The sequence below is a fragment of the Coturnix japonica genome, chromosome 11 (genome assembly GCF_001577835.2).
Source record: "Coturnix japonica isolate 7356 chromosome 11, Coturnix japonica 2.1, whole genome shotgun sequence".
In the NCBI taxonomy this organism is placed as follows: domain Eukaryota; kingdom Metazoa; phylum Chordata; class Aves; order Galliformes; family Phasianidae; genus Coturnix; species Coturnix japonica.
Genome location: NC_029526.1, coordinates 594,225 through 612,886, shown reverse-complemented (window position 1 = coordinate 612,886; position 18,662 = coordinate 594,225). Strand labels below are relative to the sequence as shown.

The 18,662-nt window shown below is 45.4% G+C and overlaps 1 protein-coding gene across 10 annotated transcripts in view; it reads right to left on the bottom strand.

The window, feature by feature from the left end:
* NUP93 (nucleoporin 93) overlaps window positions 1–18,662 on the bottom strand; it is a 55,602-nt gene that overhangs the window by 2,955 nt on the left and 33,985 nt on the right. For all 10 annotated transcript variants that reach the window (XR_001557651.1, XM_015873834.1, XM_015873838.2 and 7 more), the window contains 14 exons: window positions 15,121–15,195; window positions 13,027–13,116; window positions 11,601–11,740; window positions 8,416–8,548; window positions 7,672–7,829; window positions 5,747–5,912; window positions 4,896–4,989; window positions 4,609–4,800; window positions 4,261–4,387; window positions 4,092–4,164; window positions 3,831–3,875; window positions 3,001–3,117; window positions 1,888–2,006; window positions 353–470 (listed from right to left, as the gene is read on the bottom strand). Coding sequence is in view for 9 of the 10 variants with exons in the window: in XM_015873834.1 (XP_015729320.1) it covers window positions 353–470; window positions 1,888–2,006; window positions 3,001–3,117; window positions 3,831–3,875; window positions 4,092–4,164; window positions 4,261–4,387; window positions 4,609–4,800; window positions 4,896–4,989; window positions 5,747–5,912; window positions 7,672–7,829; window positions 8,416–8,548; window positions 11,601–11,740; window positions 13,027–13,116; window positions 15,121–15,195 (1,647 nt within the window). In the remaining variant the exon portion in view is untranslated. The remainder of the gene's footprint in view (window positions 1–352; window positions 471–1,887; window positions 2,007–3,000; window positions 3,118–3,830; window positions 3,876–4,091; window positions 4,165–4,260; window positions 4,388–4,608; window positions 4,801–4,895; window positions 4,990–5,746; window positions 5,913–7,671; window positions 7,830–8,415; window positions 8,549–11,600; window positions 11,741–13,026; window positions 13,117–15,120; window positions 15,196–18,662) is intronic.

Sequence of the window (18,662 nt, the reverse complement as noted above, 5' to 3'; positions counted from 1 at the left end):
AAGCACAAATCAGGGCAGGTAATCAATGTTCTATACACTGTAGAAGTAGTCTTTTGAAGTGTCAGCGCAACACTCCCAACTCCATTCAAGACTAATCATTTCATTGTTACTTATTGGTTTCTCACTCCACCTGGCTCAGTGGGAGAAATCATTTATTCAAGGACTACAAAATACCTCCAGAAAGATGTCCCTGGTCGTTAAACAACAAGAAATACATGTTGAAATTCCTACAGCATTGCAGCACCTTCTAACTCATTAAATGTAAGGTTTATTTTAAGTGACGTTAGGAGACATCCTGGGCTTTCAAGGGAATTAGTAAGGCTGCACTTCAAACAGAACCCTTTAAACTTACATCAAAGGCCCTGTCAATGTGACCGGCGTGATACTCATCAAAAAACGTGATTAAGTCTAGCAGAAGGTAGAACGTGGAGTCAATGGATTTCTTTGCACTTATCCCTTGAGCTTTGTACCTGAAAGAAACCATTTCACAGTTTTATTGAGCAAAATGGCAACCATGTGGAAGGATGCACTGGTAACTCTTGGAAGCAGAGACATCAAGCACAAGGACAGAAGGCATCTAACAAAGGACAGCTTCAGCTTTCCTGAACCAAGAGGCAGAACTTTCACAGGTTCTGGCTTTTCTTAGAAATCATTTCATCCACTCTCAAATTCCCATCAAATCCCGAATTTGTTTCCTTATGAACGCATGCACTTTTCATACTCATGCAGAAAACTGAGACACTGACTGGAGGCAAATGCAGTACAGTGCAGTCTAACACAGTGTTTTACAGCAAACATTTCCCCAGCACAACTGCCTGCTCCAGGCAAGAAGTTAAGGAATGGATTGAATGCCGTGTGCTCTCCCCAGTTTACACTTGCCAGGAGGCAACTTAAAGCTCAAACTCAGACCACAGGTTTGATTTTCCCTCACGTCTGCTGGGAGTGAGGCTCTCACTAAGGCAAAGTGGCAGCAATCTCTCTGCTTCCACCTCCCTCAATGAAGGGCTGGCTGAAGGAGGGACTGGCAAATGTCACCTGTCAGAAGAAGAAAGGCACGGGCCTCTGACTGAAATCAATTCCTTCTCTCTCGTATCCACCTGCCCAGCCTGGGAGCTGCAAGCTTGCCTGGTTTATTTTAATTCATCAGAACATTTCAGGAAACGCAGCCAGACATTTCTCCCAGGTACCCAGGCTTTGCCCTAGTAAAATATGAGAATTGTCCACCGCAATCACTGTGACAAAAGGCATCAAAAAGATGATGATTAAACAAGTCCCAAAGCTATTTTGCAATTTCTACTTCTCACAGCAGCTTATTATTCCTACCTTCTGGCTGCTAATGAATCTTGAGCACTGCCATCTCTCAGGTGTGTGCCCCAATTAACACACTGACACTGCAGCCGATATTCCTTTTGGTTTTCTGCACCTCTTTCTTTTTTAAGCACCTCGCTTCCCAACCTACGTAACAGCATGTGGAAACATAACCCATTTTATTCAGTGCTCCTTAATAGACTGCCTCCCGGCTGGTAATCCTGCAAATCTCTTTTCCTGATCCACCTACAGGAAAAAGCTTCTTGCCTGCCACTTAAGACAGATAACCTTTCTGGCTTCAGCACTTCAAGCACTGACCTTTTTTCTGTCTTCCAAGTTCAGGCTGGATGGCTTCCTGAGCAGCCTGACCTGGTGGGAGGCACATAGCCCATGGCACAGGGTTGGAACTGAGTGATCTTCAAGGTCCCTTGCAGCCTCAGCCATCCTATGATTCTACAACTCCTGAATAGACTACTGTAGATGCAATGGTTCAGCAGCAGAAACAAAAACAGATGCTAACACTTGCTGAGCTGATGGAGCTGTCAGCTGACCCAGGCCAGGTCCTGCCCTACATCTTACCTCTCAGCAATGGAATGGGCCATGTTCTTCAGCCGCTCCTTGTTGGACTGGGGAGCGCTGATCTGGGGCACAACAGGACTGAGAAGTTTGTTCATCAGCTCTAAGACTTTGTCAGGGTTCTGTTGATATTAAGGTTATACACAAAGAAAAGCAGCATGACAAGACTTCAAAGTCACAGTAAAAGCAGAAAGGTTTTACCCAGTGACACCCAATGCAACCTCAGAGATGCCTCCCTCCCCCAAACAGTCAGCACCACCTCAGCTGTAAGCAACATAATGCTGATAGCTCATGTGAAAGAGTGCTGAAGAAAAGGATCAGGCAGCATTCCATTCTTCTCTAAGACACTGGCCACTGCTGTAATCCCCTTGTCTCAAATATATTTCAAAAGGAAACGAGTACTCATTGTAAAGCTCAACTGTGCAGTGACCTCACTGCAGCCTTCCAGTACCTATAGGGAGCCTACAAACAGGAGGGGAATCAGCTCTTTGAAAGGGTAGATAATAGCAGGACAAGGGGAAATGGTTTGAAGTTGAAGAAGGGCAGATTCAGGTGGGATGTCAGGGGGAAGTTCTTTACTATGAGATTGGTGATGTGCTGGAACAGCTGCCCAGAAAGGCTGTCGATGCCTTGTCCATCCCTGGAGGTGTTCAAGGCCAGGTAGGATGGGGCCCTGGGCAGCCTGGGCTGGTATTAAATGTGGAGGTTGGCGGCCTGTGGCAGGGGTTGGAGATTCATGATTTCTGAGGTCCCTTTCAACCTAAGCTATTCTATGATTCTATTGCAGAGTTCAGTTCAGTATTAGTTACACTGGGAAAGCACACGCCAGGTAAGTAACATCACTGGCCAGGATAACATCACGCATGGGGCAATAGCCTCAGAAGTTGACAATGATCAAGAACCTGGGATGTCTCAGTTCAGAACTAAATGGATAGCAATCTATCCAGGTTAACTCACCTACCCTCTACAAGCAGACAGCTTCTGCTGTAGTAAACAGCAGAAATTATCTACTGGAATAAAGAAAATCACTAAGATTCAACATAATCACAAGGAACACGCTTAAAAAAACATGGGGAACCAGGTACTTATTTAAGGCAACACGCTGGAAATATTTACCTTTGCAAGGTCATATAGTTTTGCTGCTTCTTCAAACAATCCTTTATTTTCTGCTGCAGAAGCCACTTTGTTAATAATAGGCTTTGTGTCACTATTAAACTTGTCTATCACTCCAGGCTACAGAGATGAGACCGAAATAAAACAAAAGCAGAGAAATCAGAACACTTAGTGTTCCTTAACGCTCAGTCAAGGCAATGAATATTTTATATGCTGGATTATGATGAGCATGGCCTACACATTTCCATGGGAACACACAAGAGCCATGTTAAGAGTACAAAGAGCTCTTGAGAGAGAGCCTTCCTCTAGAATGGAATCAGCACTGATATGTCTGCAGCTCCTAATTCATCCTTGCTTATGTAATTTTCTGCTTTAAAACTAAGACTGCTAAGGTCTGGTTTTACACAAAAAAAAACCAACACAAGAACACAGCTATACCTAAAAAAAAAAAAAAAAAAGGTTACATTCAGGCTAACATCATTAATCTAAAAACTACCTATCTTGCAAAGAACATGAAAAAGAACTGATGGAGATTACTGAGTTACCCTGCTCCCCTGTGTGCAGTGCCACTGCTTTGAGACTGACAGGAATGTGCACTTCACTGGGGTTACCCAATGAGATTTGTGTCTACAGTTACAGCCTCAGCCCACAGGGATGCAGCTCGTGCTCCCTGACATGCATCCTGCAGCATCCGATACTTGAAAAAACAGCATTATTCCAACACAGCAATAATGTGGGCTGATGAAAAACAAAGAAAAGAGAGGTAATCTCTGTGCTGCTTTGGAACTCAATGCAATCTGTAGCTGTTAGTTTGAAAGCAATTATCAACTCACCTTCCGACTGCCGTCGTTTTCCAGCTTCCCGAGAATCATATCAAACTACATCCGGGTAGATGTCAAGTAGGAAAAAAGGAAATGAAAACAGCCAAATTGAACGTATTTCACAACACATTTTACTAAGTACAAAGGTGCAGTCATGGGAGAACAAAAAACAACGATTGATGTCAAAATTAACATTTGTATCTAAGCAATGCAGAAAAAGACCCCATTAAATACCTCCAATGTACTACCATGGGGAGGAAAGCACAAACTTACCTCTCTGCTTTCGATTACTAGTTCACTAACACAGCGAAAGAACATATTCTCTCCTTGGCTGTCCTTCTCATTCCTAGAAAAGAGGGAGGAGGAGGAGGGCTCTGCTCACAAGGACTTCCCAGGTAACAGCAATGCAGTAAAACATTCAGAGAGACACACGGGCTCCTACCTAAGAAAGTAAAAATACTCCAGAGCTTCTCTTGGATCCGTGGATTCAAATTTACGGGTGTAGAGCATCAAAAGCCGCACGAAGTTCAGACGCCTCACGCCAGGGGGGTCACCAACCTCATGGCTCACTGCAACGTCAGAAGTAATGCTATTGGAGTAATTAATGCTGGGAGATGTTGCACTGATTTTCTTCTTAAATCAGTCAGAATCACAGTCCAGAGCTGTAACACAACTAACACAATGTAGGATGCTGTGCTGGTAAATGTTGCTTGTTTGACCACTTACATAGACCTGCATGGTACTACCAGGACTCAGAAACATTCCCTCAATATAAATGTGCAGGACTTACACAGCTGTGCACTTTGCCCAGAAGATTTCAGGAGCAACTTCAACTCAAACAGGACCAGAGCAACATGAACAGCATGACAACGCAGGCGCTCTGTCCGAAACAGGAAAGCAATTGCAGCTTCAAACTGCGCCGTCAAGAACAACACTTGGAAGTAGAGGAAAGGCTGCTGGTTCACTGCAAAATGGGATTCACCTAGGAAAACAAACACACACACACACACACTCAGAGCTGGTGAAAACAGCTTTGCTCCCAGAACCCCAGCAGCACCTCTCTTAGTGGCTTCTTACCATAGTCCTCCAGCAGCTGCTTCTGGAACTGTGATAGTGTCAATCGGTCTTGTGAGGAGCTGGCACCATCATCATCAAAACACACTTGGCTCAGCTAAAAACACGTTAAGAAAAAAAACAATGCAGATATTTTGACTTGCCTTTGCACAAGGGATGTGCTCAGAAGATATTCATTCCATCTGAAGCAGTGTTAAGATCTGACCAACTAACAAACTGCAGCTCACAACAGCAGGCTCACCTCCAATGCACTGGCAGCAGAAATGCACATAGGACTCAATGGTCCATCTACATATACCATCAAATTTGAATACTGGGACTCAGAACACCCGCTGGGTGATAAACATGATTAAGACTTGAATTTTTTGACCAGTCTTAAATATACCATTTTATTCCTTCTGTTTGACAAGTACTGACCAGTACCTATCAAGCATCTGAAGCTGTAAAAACTGTCTGCTGGAGACAGTGACTTCTTCCTGTCAGCTGACACCAACATTTGAGCCTCCATCCAGAAAGAAAGAAAAATGCACAAAGGATTCTTGCTGTAACAAGCTAAAACTTCTAGTAAGAACAGCCAACAAAGATCGGTGTGAAGCAAAGAACGTGACCCTACCACAAAAGCCATGTTCCCAAACGCACACCTAATAGGACAGAGGGTAAGAGGAACCCAGGAACCCATTTCCCAGCCCTTCACAAACTTGGCAAGGCCAAGTCATGTGTATCACTGCAAAGCACGGCTGCACTGCTGCAGAACACTGGCCCTGGTGGTGGGGAGCTTAGCAGAGCCGAGATACCATTCACATTCGGTCTTAAAGCAAACAAACCCAAACAAGCCCAACAACCCCAACACTCACTTTCAGCCAAAGATAATCCTCTGTCTTATCAGCAACTTCACTCTGGTTATCTGTAATATCGCAACGGCCAATAATGCAATAAACAGCCCTCTTGTATGGATCAGTGTTGTTCCTCAGAGCCCGTCTGTAATGGAGACGAAGCTTATTTTCTGTGGCAGTGGATAACCTAAGGGAAAAAAAAAAAAACAAAGGAAAAACATCAGGGATTCAGGAACAGATACGAACCCATCATCATATGAGGAAACAGAAATCAACATACAGTGCTGCATATCCACAGCAAAGGCATACCTGAAGATGTTCCTTGCATTATTATAATTACATGTTAATTTAAAAGTATAATTAAAACTATGAGGATCATCTTCAAATGCCCACTGCTGCAGAAAAGTCAGAGGATAACCTCTTCTGGAGGCCATTAATATCACGGTAGGTGAGATACTGCAGGACACTCTGTGATGTAGTTGTTTCAGAGAGCACAGTGCCTTTGGAACTCTTTGGGTTAATACAGACCACTCAAACAAGCAGCCTGTTGTGCCAGAAGCCATTTATGAGAGAGACTTCAGCATTAAGGACTGTCATGCTGTTCTCTGCCATGCTATTTTCTATATCCTCTCATAGTGGATCTTACAGAACTGAATCAACAAAGTGCTTTCTAGACTACAATGTCTGTCAAATCTGTGGGCAGATTATGTTTTCATAGCCGTAACAAGAACAAAATAAATCAATTATGGTGCATCTCATGAAAGCGTCTGCAATGAAAACAACGACACTGCCTTCACTGAGGTTGCTCAGACATATGGTGAGCACTCCCCGATGCTCACTAGGAACCACATTAATTTATGTACTGACATCTACACCACTCAGTGAATGCCTTTCGTTTTCCCTTCAGTTATGCTTTGAGATGCACAAACTGGAATGCTCGTGTCCACATTCCCATACCTGAAAACCCCAACGCATTCAAAATACCACAGGATTAGGAACTTTACACCCAAGGGCACATGTCAGAAGCTGAAGATGGATCACAGCTCCAGTCCTGGCTCCCCACTGGGCAGCCTAATTTCCCCACTTCAGTCAATGCCTCAGAGCGCTGCCATCCCCTGAATGCTGTGCAGCCACTGCCTTCTGGTGCATGTGGGCTGCAAGTGCCACAGGGCATCACTGCTCAGCAACAGACCACACTCATTGCAGGGCAGTAGGACTCAATGACCGTTAAAAGTCCCTCGCAACTCAAATGGTTCTACGATTCTATGCATTTAATTGAAATGCTTTGCAACTGGAAAGGTAAATGAGATATAACTTGAAATGCCACAGCAGAGTTTGGAGCACATCTTAAGATGCATTAACTCAACAGCTTGCAACCAAACAAGTATTTTGGCCAGTGGACTCTGCCAAGTACAGGAAAAGCTGCAAGAGGAGAACACGTAGAAGAAGGATCTGAGTGTGAGTGCTGGTAAAACACCCGAAACAAATGCTACTCGCTTTTGTTGTGTGGCATTCTTATGACAACAGGTACAAGAGGAAGTGCTCCCCAAAGGAAATTCAGCTAAGAAAAGCAGTAGAGGACATGGGATTCACGGCAGCAGACCAATCCTGACCTACAGAACACAGTACCCTATCGCTGTACAAGGCCAATCCAATGTTAAATAAAACAAACCAAAAATACCCCTCAAAACCCCAAAGGTACAGCACACTATTATTTCTGAAACATACACTTTGCATTATTTTCAAATAATTCTTTCTCTGCAGGGACTTCCAGACTTCAAAAACAAAAAATATAAACTTCTTACATGTAATTTAGCTGACTAATGTTTATATTTTCTCCCTATTACCAGCAGAAGAAATGTCTGTATTTCTACCAAGCCACAGTCAATTTCACCACTCCTACAGCAGTTTCTACCCTTCACAGCTCCTGCCTGGTTCCCAATTACCTTCTGTCTTTGCTGTTCATGTATTCCTGAAACCAGGTTTTAAACTCTCCCAGCTGATGCTGTGCCCGTTTCACCACGTGCATGGCTGCAGTCAGATCTCCACAGCGCATGCAGTAGTAAATCAGTGCCCAGACAGGGTGTCCTTCCACCTCACCATCCTGAAAACACAAGAAATTATTTACATATCATAACAAAAGCAGCACATTTGAATTATTTTTCTTTATGACGTGCCCTGACATCCAAACACCGATTTTAGTATAAATTCTGTTTGAGGGTATGGGAATCTTTTAACCCGGCCTGCTTGGTGTGCCCCCTTCACTTTGTACTTGAGTACTTTCTGCTCTGTTAAGATGAATGCCATTTTATTCAGATACCTAAACAGAAAGTTCAGGTCACAATTCAGGCTATTTCATTCTGTGTTTTCTCATCAGCAACTGCTAATAAATAAATAAATAAATAAAAGTTTAACACCTGCTCATTCCTCTTTAAAAAGATGAGCCAGAAGCGACCACAATTCCTAGAACCCAGAACTCTCACATTACTGAGCATCTCCACACTTTGGGACTAGCTCTGATCACAGTGAAACTGATTTTATGCATCTTCCATTTTCCCAATGGAAATTCTAGCAGAGGAGTGTGCTGCCTTAAAAGCCATTCAAACAGAAGACCACCAGAGGCAGCACCTGGCTGTGCTGGAGCACAGGGACTTGTGATTGTAGCTCAGGCAGTTACGGTGAGGACATACCTGGAGACCAGGGACAGGTGCAGGCAGCTTGATGTTCAAGTAACTGCGGACCAGTTGGTAGGTGCCTGGAACTCCCCCCAGCTGAGCCTGGTGCAGGTTTCCAAAGACTGTCACAAAGGTGTAATTTTTGTAACTGAAAAACAAATCAAAGATGTGAACCGACTGAAATGCACTTGTTACAAAAGCATCCAGCGACTTTCAGACCCACCAGAATTAGCAATTTAAAGCAAACTACCTTGATGTTCAAGCATTACAAGAGGCAAAAACCCATCAATTAAGGAAGACACTAATATTCAGCTGTCTCAAGAGAAACCATATTTGGAGTCCGTGGCAGACTGCTCCAAGTTCAGCTCCTTATTATGAGGTTCCTCTCATTTGATTCTCACAGCAATACGTTAAACTCAATTGTTTTGCTGGCAATGGCCTTTCCAAACTACTGCTTTAACTCCCAGTGCTGTCACTAAAGAACACAAACACCGCAGACGTGCTTCTCCCCCTCCCTGCTCTGTGGACAGATGCAAACCTTTGGGCCATGGATTTCTCAGAAGGAAATCACAGAGAAGGAGAATTTAAGAGAGAAACACCTGGTAAAAGCAGCTTTGAAAAGACCTTCTAGAAGAAGTCAAAGTTTTTAATCAATGCAGATCAGTTTAACAAATATGCGTGTTTGGAAGCAGGAGCCTCAAACGTCTGTATGCTGATGAATCACAGAATCACAGAATTGTAGGGGTTGGAAGGGACCTCTAGAGATCATCGAGTCCAACCCCCCTGCCAAAGCAGGCTCCCTACACCACGTCACACAGGTAGGCGTCCAGGAGGGTCTTAAATATCTCCAGAGAAGGAGACTCCACCACCTCCCTGGGCAGCCTGTTCCAGTGCTCCGTCACCCTCACTGTAAAGAAGTTCTTCCGCACATTCGTACGGAACTTCCTATGCTGTACTTTCATCCCATTACCCCTAGTCCTGTCCCCACGCACTACTGAAAAGAGACCAGACTCACCACTATGGCTCCCACACCTCAGGTATTTATAAGCCTGAATCAAGTCCCCTCTCAGCCTTCTTTTCTAGGCTAAACAGACCCAGTTTCATAGTTTCATAGTTTCGTGCGGGTTGGAAGGGACCTTAGAGATCATCGAGTCCAGCCCCCGGGATTCGAGCCTCTGTGTAGCAGAGCGGCACTTCTACCACTTGCGCCACAGGGGGGATTCGAACTCCGGGCCCCAGTGTTGCAAGGCGGCGTCTTTAACCACTGCGCCACCGGGGCACATAAGTTCCCTAAGTCTCTCCTCATAGGGGAGATGCTCCAGGCCCTTCACCATCTCTGTGGCCCTCCGCTGGACTCTTTCCAAGAGATCCCTGTCTTTTTTGTACTGGGGAGCCCAGAACTGGACACAATATTCCAGATGAGGCCTCACCAGGGCAGAGTAGAGGGGGAGGATCACCTCCTTCGACCTGCTGGACACGCTCTTTTTAATGCACCCCAGGATGCCATTGGCTTTTTTGGCTACAAGGGCACACTGCTGGCTCATGGTCAATCTGTCGTCCACCAGGACGCCCAGGTCCCTCTCTGCAGAGCTCCTCTCCAGCAGCTCTTCCCCCAGCCTGTACTGGTGCATGCAATTATTTCTACCCAGGTGCAAGACTCTACACTTGCTTTTGTTAAACCTCATCCGATTTCTTACTGCCCAGCTCTCCAGCCTGTCCAGGTCTCGCTGAATGGCAGCACAGCCTTCAGGCGTGTCAGCCAATCCTCCCAACTTCGTGTCATCACAAACTTGCTGAGGGTGGTCACTATCCCTTCATCAAGGTTGTTGATGAAGATGTTGAACAAGACCGGACCCAGCACAGACCCCTGGGGGACGCCGCATGAAATACACACGTAAGTTGCAGCAATCCAGTTGAAGCTGATTTCTTTTTCCTCTGCTGCATGCTCTTACTCTGGCTCCTTGCTGAAGACCACCACAAGATTGTTTGGCTAAAAAAAGCTATGCTGAACATGAGCAAGCATCAGCATACCTTGACAACTCATACTAAGGCTGAGCTCCTCAGGGTTTAACATCACACCTGCTTCAAAGCAACTGATGCAAGAACAGCTGTGAGAAGTTACGTATCTTCCCTTGGCATTCATGGAACTGCAGAGGCTTCCAAATACCCCGGTATTAGGGGTCTGCTTTGTAAGTCCTCCAGCTCCCACTAGGAAATACAAAGCTATGAGGCACATCTGAAAAAAGATCAGTTTTGAAGGGCCCGATTTCTACTCCAGGTTGGGCTCAGGGAGGGGGCCAACAGCTGGGGCTAAGGGGCTGTGCTGGGGGGTGGAAACATCTCTCCCTGTTGTGCTGTATCAGTGCTCAGATGGCAGAACTATCTGTAACAAATGCCCACGCACTACATTGCAGCTATTGTTTGCTTCTGAACCATCCTGCTAACATCATGTTGGCAGCTCTTTGATGAGAGACTGTGCTGTCCAGGACTGTGGGCACACACACAAAGAACAACTGTTATTGACAGCTGGGGATTCAGCCTTGGGCTCTCTCTCTACAGCCTTTCTGCCTGCTCCACAGCCTGCAACTCTGCAAACAGTTTCCTGGTCAAGGAGCTTAGGTCCCAGCAACATTTGCTGACAGAGCCAATATGCCACTTCCCAGCGTCTGAAAATCATTGTTAAGTGTCACAACTTCAGCCTCCTGGGATTGTACAGAAAAAACCTTCAGTGTAGAAATGGCACAATCAGAACCTGACTCACAGCACTGGATTTAATCCCAGCGCTGTCCTCATTTCCAGGCAGCACACCAACAGGTAATCAGCATTCATAAAGGGAGTATGGAAAGCAGATTTTTTTTTTGTAGAGGGGAAAATAGGTCTCTTTCCACAAGTGAAAAATCTTCACGTATCACCATAGCAGATATAAAATATTTAAAGGCACAGAAGAAGAAAAGATCTTTTTTGTCTTCTAAACAACCTCCCAATGGATCCAAGGCCTTTTTTGTTGAAACGGTTTTTGACTAAAACAGTTTTATACTCAAGTGGCCACTCTAAGCCCCTTAGAAGGGAAAAAGACAGACGCCTCTTGTGAACAGTATGAAGCAAGTGACTTGTTAAAACATCCACGTGTACTACAAAGTCACTGTGGCTGGATAATGGGGAAATTTGTCAGACTGTGTTATCCAAAGCATTCACCTTACCTTTGTTCGAGGTAGCGCAGCGCCTGCCTCACAAACTCCATACGCACCTCCAGGTTGGTCCGGACGTTCAGGATGTCGCTAGCAGAAACCAGGCGAACGCTGGTCATTTGTTTCACCATGGCCCACATCTCAGAGATGTTCTGTCAACAAGTCCACACGACAGCAATTAGCAGAGAGGTGAAGAAGCACCCCTGTCATGTGGTGTTTTGATGCTTAAGCAAAGAAAAAAGGGGTGGGTGTAACTTCAGTCTGTTTAGATTTGTGATGGAGACACTGGATGCCCCTCCATCCTGCAGAACACAGACTTCTCTGCATAATGCTTGCATCGGGAGGTGACTCTAAACGCTTTACCTGACATAGTGCTCAGACTCCTCCCCATTTCTGGCTTACATATCCCACTTTTAAAAATGCCACAGCATCAGCTTTCCACAAAAATAACTGTTCTGGTTGCCATTGGAAAGTTGTGCAATCAGCTGCAATGAGAAATTTCTAAAGGACTCACACAGAGACTCAGTTACAAAAAAGAGGCTGAAAACCATCCAGGTTTGCTCATTCATAAGGACAAGATCGTATCTATCGGACTAAAATATCCCCGCTGACACAGCAAAACGCTGCAGAGTAACGGCACTGTTAGCTTCAGCAAGGGCAGGTGTTGGATCTCAGCACCTCAAAGCTGCAAGAATACTGAAACTCCGCCTGGTGTCCCCAGCAAAGTGACAGAGCTGCTCAGAGCAAGGATGCACATCCGTAATTCTGATCTGATACAAGCATTTACCACTCAGCTTACGCACAGCTTTCTGCACTCCCTGTCTGCAAAGTGCTTTGATGACTCAGCCATCCTGCAGTACTGCCCTCCAAGCGTTTCTCAAAAATAGCCAAGTTTGAACATTTGTTTTATGGGGTGGATCAAGGCAGCACAATTAAAGGATCGGGGAAAGAAAAGGAAAAGCAGACAGACCATTCCTTTAAAGTCAAGCTTACAGACTTTGGTTGGCTTTATGCTTTGCTGTGGGAGCCTGCCTCGGCTCTAGCAGCTGCTGATTGAACACCCTTTGCTTATGGTTGTTTGCACTCAAAGGACAGCAGGAGACCACACTTTGAAAACAGAACTCCACAGAACCCACTTTAAATGGGAAGCTTTTTTTTATTCCCCCAACAGTTCATTAATCACGACAGCACACTCCACAATGAAATCAGGTTCTTTCCTTCCTCATTTTGTTGAGATATTCACCATGACCAATCTCGTCACAGGTGGGCACTGCTGTGCTAGAGAAGATTGCAGTCCTGGCTCTGTTTGCTGTGCAGAGCCATGCTACATTTTTTTGGGGGAGCAGTATCGGTACTTTTCCACCAATTTCAGCAGGCTGGTTTCTCACAGCTGAAAACAGATAAAACACGTTTCCTTACATTAACTTATCAGCAGTACCTTATCATCCAGTTCTGCCACAGCAGCACAAAGGTCCACCAGGTTAGGCTGCAGATGTCTATTCACTATCTTCTCATTATAAATATAAATCTGAAACATATTGAAAAGAAGCAAGTTTAACAAAACCTTTTTTACTCTCCTTCCCCCTCCCCAGACACAGCAGCAGAATCCAAACCAGGCTGCAGGAAGTGTCCCCAGCAGGTTCCTTCTGCCCCCTCCCTCCTTCACCACTCATCATTTGGTGCAGAAGAGGAAGGGCCAACCGCACAGACTTCCACACAGCTCTGAAGCCCCAGACCTGCCTGAAGGCCAGCAGCAACCCACCTGTGTGGGGCTTCTGTGCAGCAAAGCACTGCTCTGAATGCCACGTTAGAGTAATTGCAGCTAATTGCTGGAGGACAAAGATTCAGAAGAAATCTGACAAGGAATGGCAGTGATAATCCCCTCTACCACAGCCTCCTACCAGCTGCTATAGGAGAAGCAGAACTTTACTGTTTTATGGCAAAAGTGTTCAGGCAACTGTAATATGGGGAAACCAGAATGGAAAGTTTGTCCCTAAACATACACTCCCATCCTTCTAATGTAAATCTTTGTCTCATTTTGTCTGCTTCAGCTACTGCTTATTCTACCATCAGACCTTCCAGCTCCCTTTGGAAGTAATCATTCCCACTTTGAAGTATACTTTAAGTATGACCCACTACTGTCATACTTGAAGTATACTTCATTTCTTCCAGCATGCAAACAAGATGCTGAGCTCAGGACTGAGCAGAACCTGGCATCAGTAATAATCACACACACGGTTTTCATTGAGTTCCTGTGATACAGTTTGAGCTGTTCGTGAAGGATAAATTTCAGCACAATTAAAACATGCCTCCTGGCTGCTGATGAGCTGTCTGACAGAATGAAACCCTATGTCTCTCAGCTCTCTGCTGGAACCTACAGCAGCCCCATCCGGGAGCAGCTCTGAAGCCCAGATGTTCTTACACTGAAGCAGGGAGCCAAGAGGAGCTCAGTTGGGGCTGCTTCTCCAGAATTGCACTGTTGGCAGAAGCCTGATGTTGTGCTTCCACAGCACTTCCAGCACCCTGCACACAGCTGGTAGCGCTACAACACACCTACAGGGGGGAGACTGTAACCCCACGGCCACCCCTGCACTGGCACTACTGAAAGGCTGAGCATCCTACATTTGTAAAGCATCTGGGAGCAATGCTGACAGCCTGAAAGCATGGATGTAATTATACCACACGAAGACCCTTTATGCAGGATTACGGTAGAGGTGGAACAAATTAATGCACTAATAATAACCACCAAATCAAATATACACTTTATCAGCACTACCGTGCACCTTATTTTGTGATTCATTTCCTCAAACAGTTGCCATGACCAAAGGCAGACAGAGAAGCAGATGCACAAGCTGCTATCTGGCTCAGCACAGCCCGAGCCAAAGCGCACAATGACAGTAATTGTGCGCAAATCAAGCAGCTCTCTGTGCACTTTGGCACACTCCAATTTGAAAAATCAAGCCCTTCTCTTTCATTTCATTTCTCTCAGTGCTGGTGGACAGATTGTCTCAACTAACAAAAGTTACGGCTCAGTTATGTAAAGGTTTATCAGCTTTCCCTGTAAGTTTCAGTAGGAGCCTAATGCCACCAGCTATCAGCTCACTGCTGAGGCTCTGCAGGCCCTCATTGGTGATCCTGTTCAAAGGGGATGCAACATGATGACTGTCAGAATTAAGACTTCAGCACACTTTCCCCCTCACGCAGGCATCAGGAAGCTGATCCTCCACATGTGACAAGGAAGAGAAGGTGAACTCTTCATTTACATAACATTGCACTTTGTCACAAACCCTAAGAAACACTTTTTGAAAGGTTAAAATCTTCCATGTCCTATACAAACTGAAATGGCTTCTGCAGTCACTTACGTCATTCCTGATCTCCTCTGGACACAAATACTGTTGAGGACAGATGAGTACACCCTCAACAACGTCAGACCACCCTTCTATATGCTCTGACTGCACTTGAATCCAGGGCAGACATCCCCATGTTGTACCTTTCATACCATTTCCCCAAACCCCAACCCCAGCACACCCACCTGACGTGCATACGCCATCTCCACGCTGTCCAAAGAGCTGCGGCCTGGAGGGCCCGACTCACGGAAGTAGCTGGGCTGAGGAACAGCAAGAAGAAAGGTGGTCACACATCTGCACCTGCACCCCCCACGTTAGCTTTCTGAGTACTTTATATGCAGAAGGGACAGGGCTACCGCAACAAGAACATCAGTGTATCTCGTTAGCATTTTATAATTGCAATTCTTCATTTTTGCTTCCTGGAAGGTTGCTCACTGTCATAGAGCTTACTCTGGGATTGAAACGCTTCAGTTATAGAGCTGGAGGACAGGTAAGAGTCAGAGCAGGGAAAATCTGCCTTCTTCCCTAAAACTCAGAAGATGATACTGCCATAATATTCCAATGCCACACCAAGCTACCACTGTAAACATTGCCACCAGTCACATGTGTGTCTTCAGTACAACACCTCCACGTGTAATTATTCTAGTATTTCAAGTCTAGGTTTTGAAAAATAAAATGCAATCATTTTGAAGACAGATCCCTTTGAGGTGAACACTCCTTTAATATCAGCTGCTGTTCGGGTAGCGCTAGAGCCATGACGGTCTGAAGATAAAAGCAAGCCAGATACAGAAGTATCATATTCATTATGAAGCCAGCTGAAATAGCTGGGGCAAGGGAAGAGGAATAGACAAGCTTTTAGGAAAACAAGCCAGCGTTCAGGGCTGAGAGCAAAGCTGGCTGCGGCTCACTGCTGCCATAGTGCACCCTACCAGCACTGCAGCTTTGCTTTCCTTATGCCAGCAATCTGGGACTTCAATACCTGAGCACACAGACATGATCACTGCCAGGTACTGCCTGAGGACATGTCCCAGTGCTTCCTGGAAGAGCTCTGCTCAATAAAACTGACTCACCTCCCATACAAAGAAAAAGCATAAGGATAAATGCAGCAGCAGAACTGCTGTTTGCAGCCCTATGGCATCATGCTGCAGCAGGGGGACCAACACTCACCAGTGACCCAATTGACATGGATTTCAGGAGAAGGACCAGTGCTTCCTCGTGACCTACCTGGCCCAGACTTCAGGAGAAGATCTGTGAAAGGGAAACCTGCCTCGAGGCATTAACAATTTCTTGTTTCAAACAGGAAGAGATGCAGGTACAGCCTTCCAAAGAAGACACCTTGCTGGTCTGTATCCCAGCTTTGAAAAGAAACAACACAGACCTAGGAACTTGCTCTGTGCAGTGATGCTCCTGGGAAGCTTCCCTGTAGTAACTGGTGTTTTCTATTGGGTCCCACTGCCTTTACACTGCTGAGTTTGCTCCTGCAAACTGCCTTAACCCAGAGTCCTGAAGTGGCAAATTTTATCAATGTAACAGCTAATGACAAACGAAGTCCCATGACTGTGAAAGCTGATCCGAGCTAGCTGGGCATTTATATGTGAAGGTAAGAGTAATGACCTTTGTTCATAAATAAACACGTAAGAAATGTGTGTCATTTGTGCTTTTGCACTGTTGGCTAAAAAAAATTCTTTTTATTCTCTGAAAAGAGATAAGTGAAGGCATCAGAGATGAACACAGGGCAGCCTTCAAATTACCAGACTTCATTTAGTGCTGCATTTATCTCTCAGTAGCAGCACAATGCAAACAATGTCCATCAGACAATGAAACCAGATGCATTCAGACATTAGGCAGCACAACCAAAATGCCTTACAAGAAAATAAATCCCACTTTCCTTTTGAGGCTAAACTTCTACTAAAAATATTCCTCAGAGTCATTCCTAACAGGCCCCATATGAAGAACTTGCACCTCAGTGCCAACTCATCTGACACAAATTCCTTTAAACCCACCTAAAAAACAACTCATTCTTTGTTCTACGGAACAAAGAGGCTGGGCTTTTAAAGCAGGTTTCCTGGGAAACAGACGTGATGGCAGAAATACTTCCAAGCCTTTCCTACCCTGTGTGAGACAAATTGCAGTTATTTAAAGTAACACTAAATTATGGATGCCGTCATTAAATACTGATGAGGTTTCATCTCCTTCACCAAGGGAAGAAGGGTCCGTTTTGACTCGGTGTCACCTTTCAACCAGTGTTCTGACATCAGTGGCTGGGGTTTATTTGGTGTCTCAGAATCCTTTCCCTCCTGCTGCACCATATCTGCACGGCTGCCCTTCCAATGAGAGCTGTGTGACTGACACACTACAACCCACAGGTGAGGATCCGAATTCAGAAGTGCATGTCTGCAGCTAAATAACAAATGCTCTGGGGTTTCCTGCTTTTGCTGGTTTCCCTCCCTTCCTTCCCCTCCGGTCATAGCTTTACCCTTGCTGCTATGCTTTGAGCATCACCTACTAACAATCTGCCCCACCTGAGAACTGACACACTGTAAGTGAACTCTTTTGATTTCCCACTCCCAGCTCGGCCCTTCAGCAGGAAAAAAAAAAATCAGGAATAGCAGAACTTGCCTTGTTTTCTTTATGCTTCTCTTTCCTGTAGCTACAGGCTAGTTAATTTCATCAGGTTTTTCCATCTCGTATTTTAGCTCTTTCTGCAGTTGGCAATCCCTGTCTGAAGAGGCAAACCCCACAGCTTAGGAGATCTGGGGAAGGGGGAAAACATCCTTTGGCAGCAAGTCAAAGCTTACTGAGTTCTCAAGCAAGGAAAAGATTATGAAAACTGTGTCGAGAACAGCAGCCAGGAGCACACTTGAAGAATCGTGTTTTAGGTCAGCTTCTTGAGTAGAACTGGAGCAGCAAATACAAACAAAGCAAAGTGGGTAGCGCACAGAGGGCTGCAGAAGCGCTCACATCTCTGCGTATCCACACTCTGATGTTTCTTCCACGGCTTGTGCTGCTCCTGTCAATCCCATTTGCTTGCCTTGAATTTAGGTCTGTCCAAAAGATTCTTCAGAGCTGTGGCCTTTATTCTATTCTATATTACCCATTCGCAAAAACTGCAATCAGACTACACTGCCACCACCTTCTTATCTTAAATTCATTTAGCCTAACCACACCGCTTTTCAAAGGAGCCCTCCTTTATCTGCACTCAGCTTCACTTGTGCAAGCACAGAAAGCTGCATTATTCATCACCCTCATCTGCATATGCACATTCCTCAGCAGAAGGCTGAGCAGACATTTTGTCAGCACTCCAAACGCCTTGGCCACTAGATGCAGCGCAGAGCCATGCGGGAGCCTGAGCTTGAGGAACAGCACTTAGCTGCTGAACGCTTAGCCAGGAGCTCCCCCCTCCTCCCCAAAATCACCTCATTATTGTTTCCCCCATACAGGAACAGGGCCAGGCTGGAGGACAAGGAAGAGCACACAGTCCTAATGGCAAGTCCTGCGCTAGCTTCTTCGAAACAGGAGCTTTGCCTGTTAATTGGTCTGATTTCCATGAATAATGTGTTGGTATTTCACTCTGCCCAAATGAGCCTGCCCATAGCTTGAGAATTGGCTTGCAGGCAGGCCGGACCCCCGCTGCGCTTGGATCTGTGCCTTTTCAGTTGATTCTCCATCTCCAGAGGACATCAATTAAACCTCTACTATATTCCACAGGCTGTGTCTGTTTGTGTCA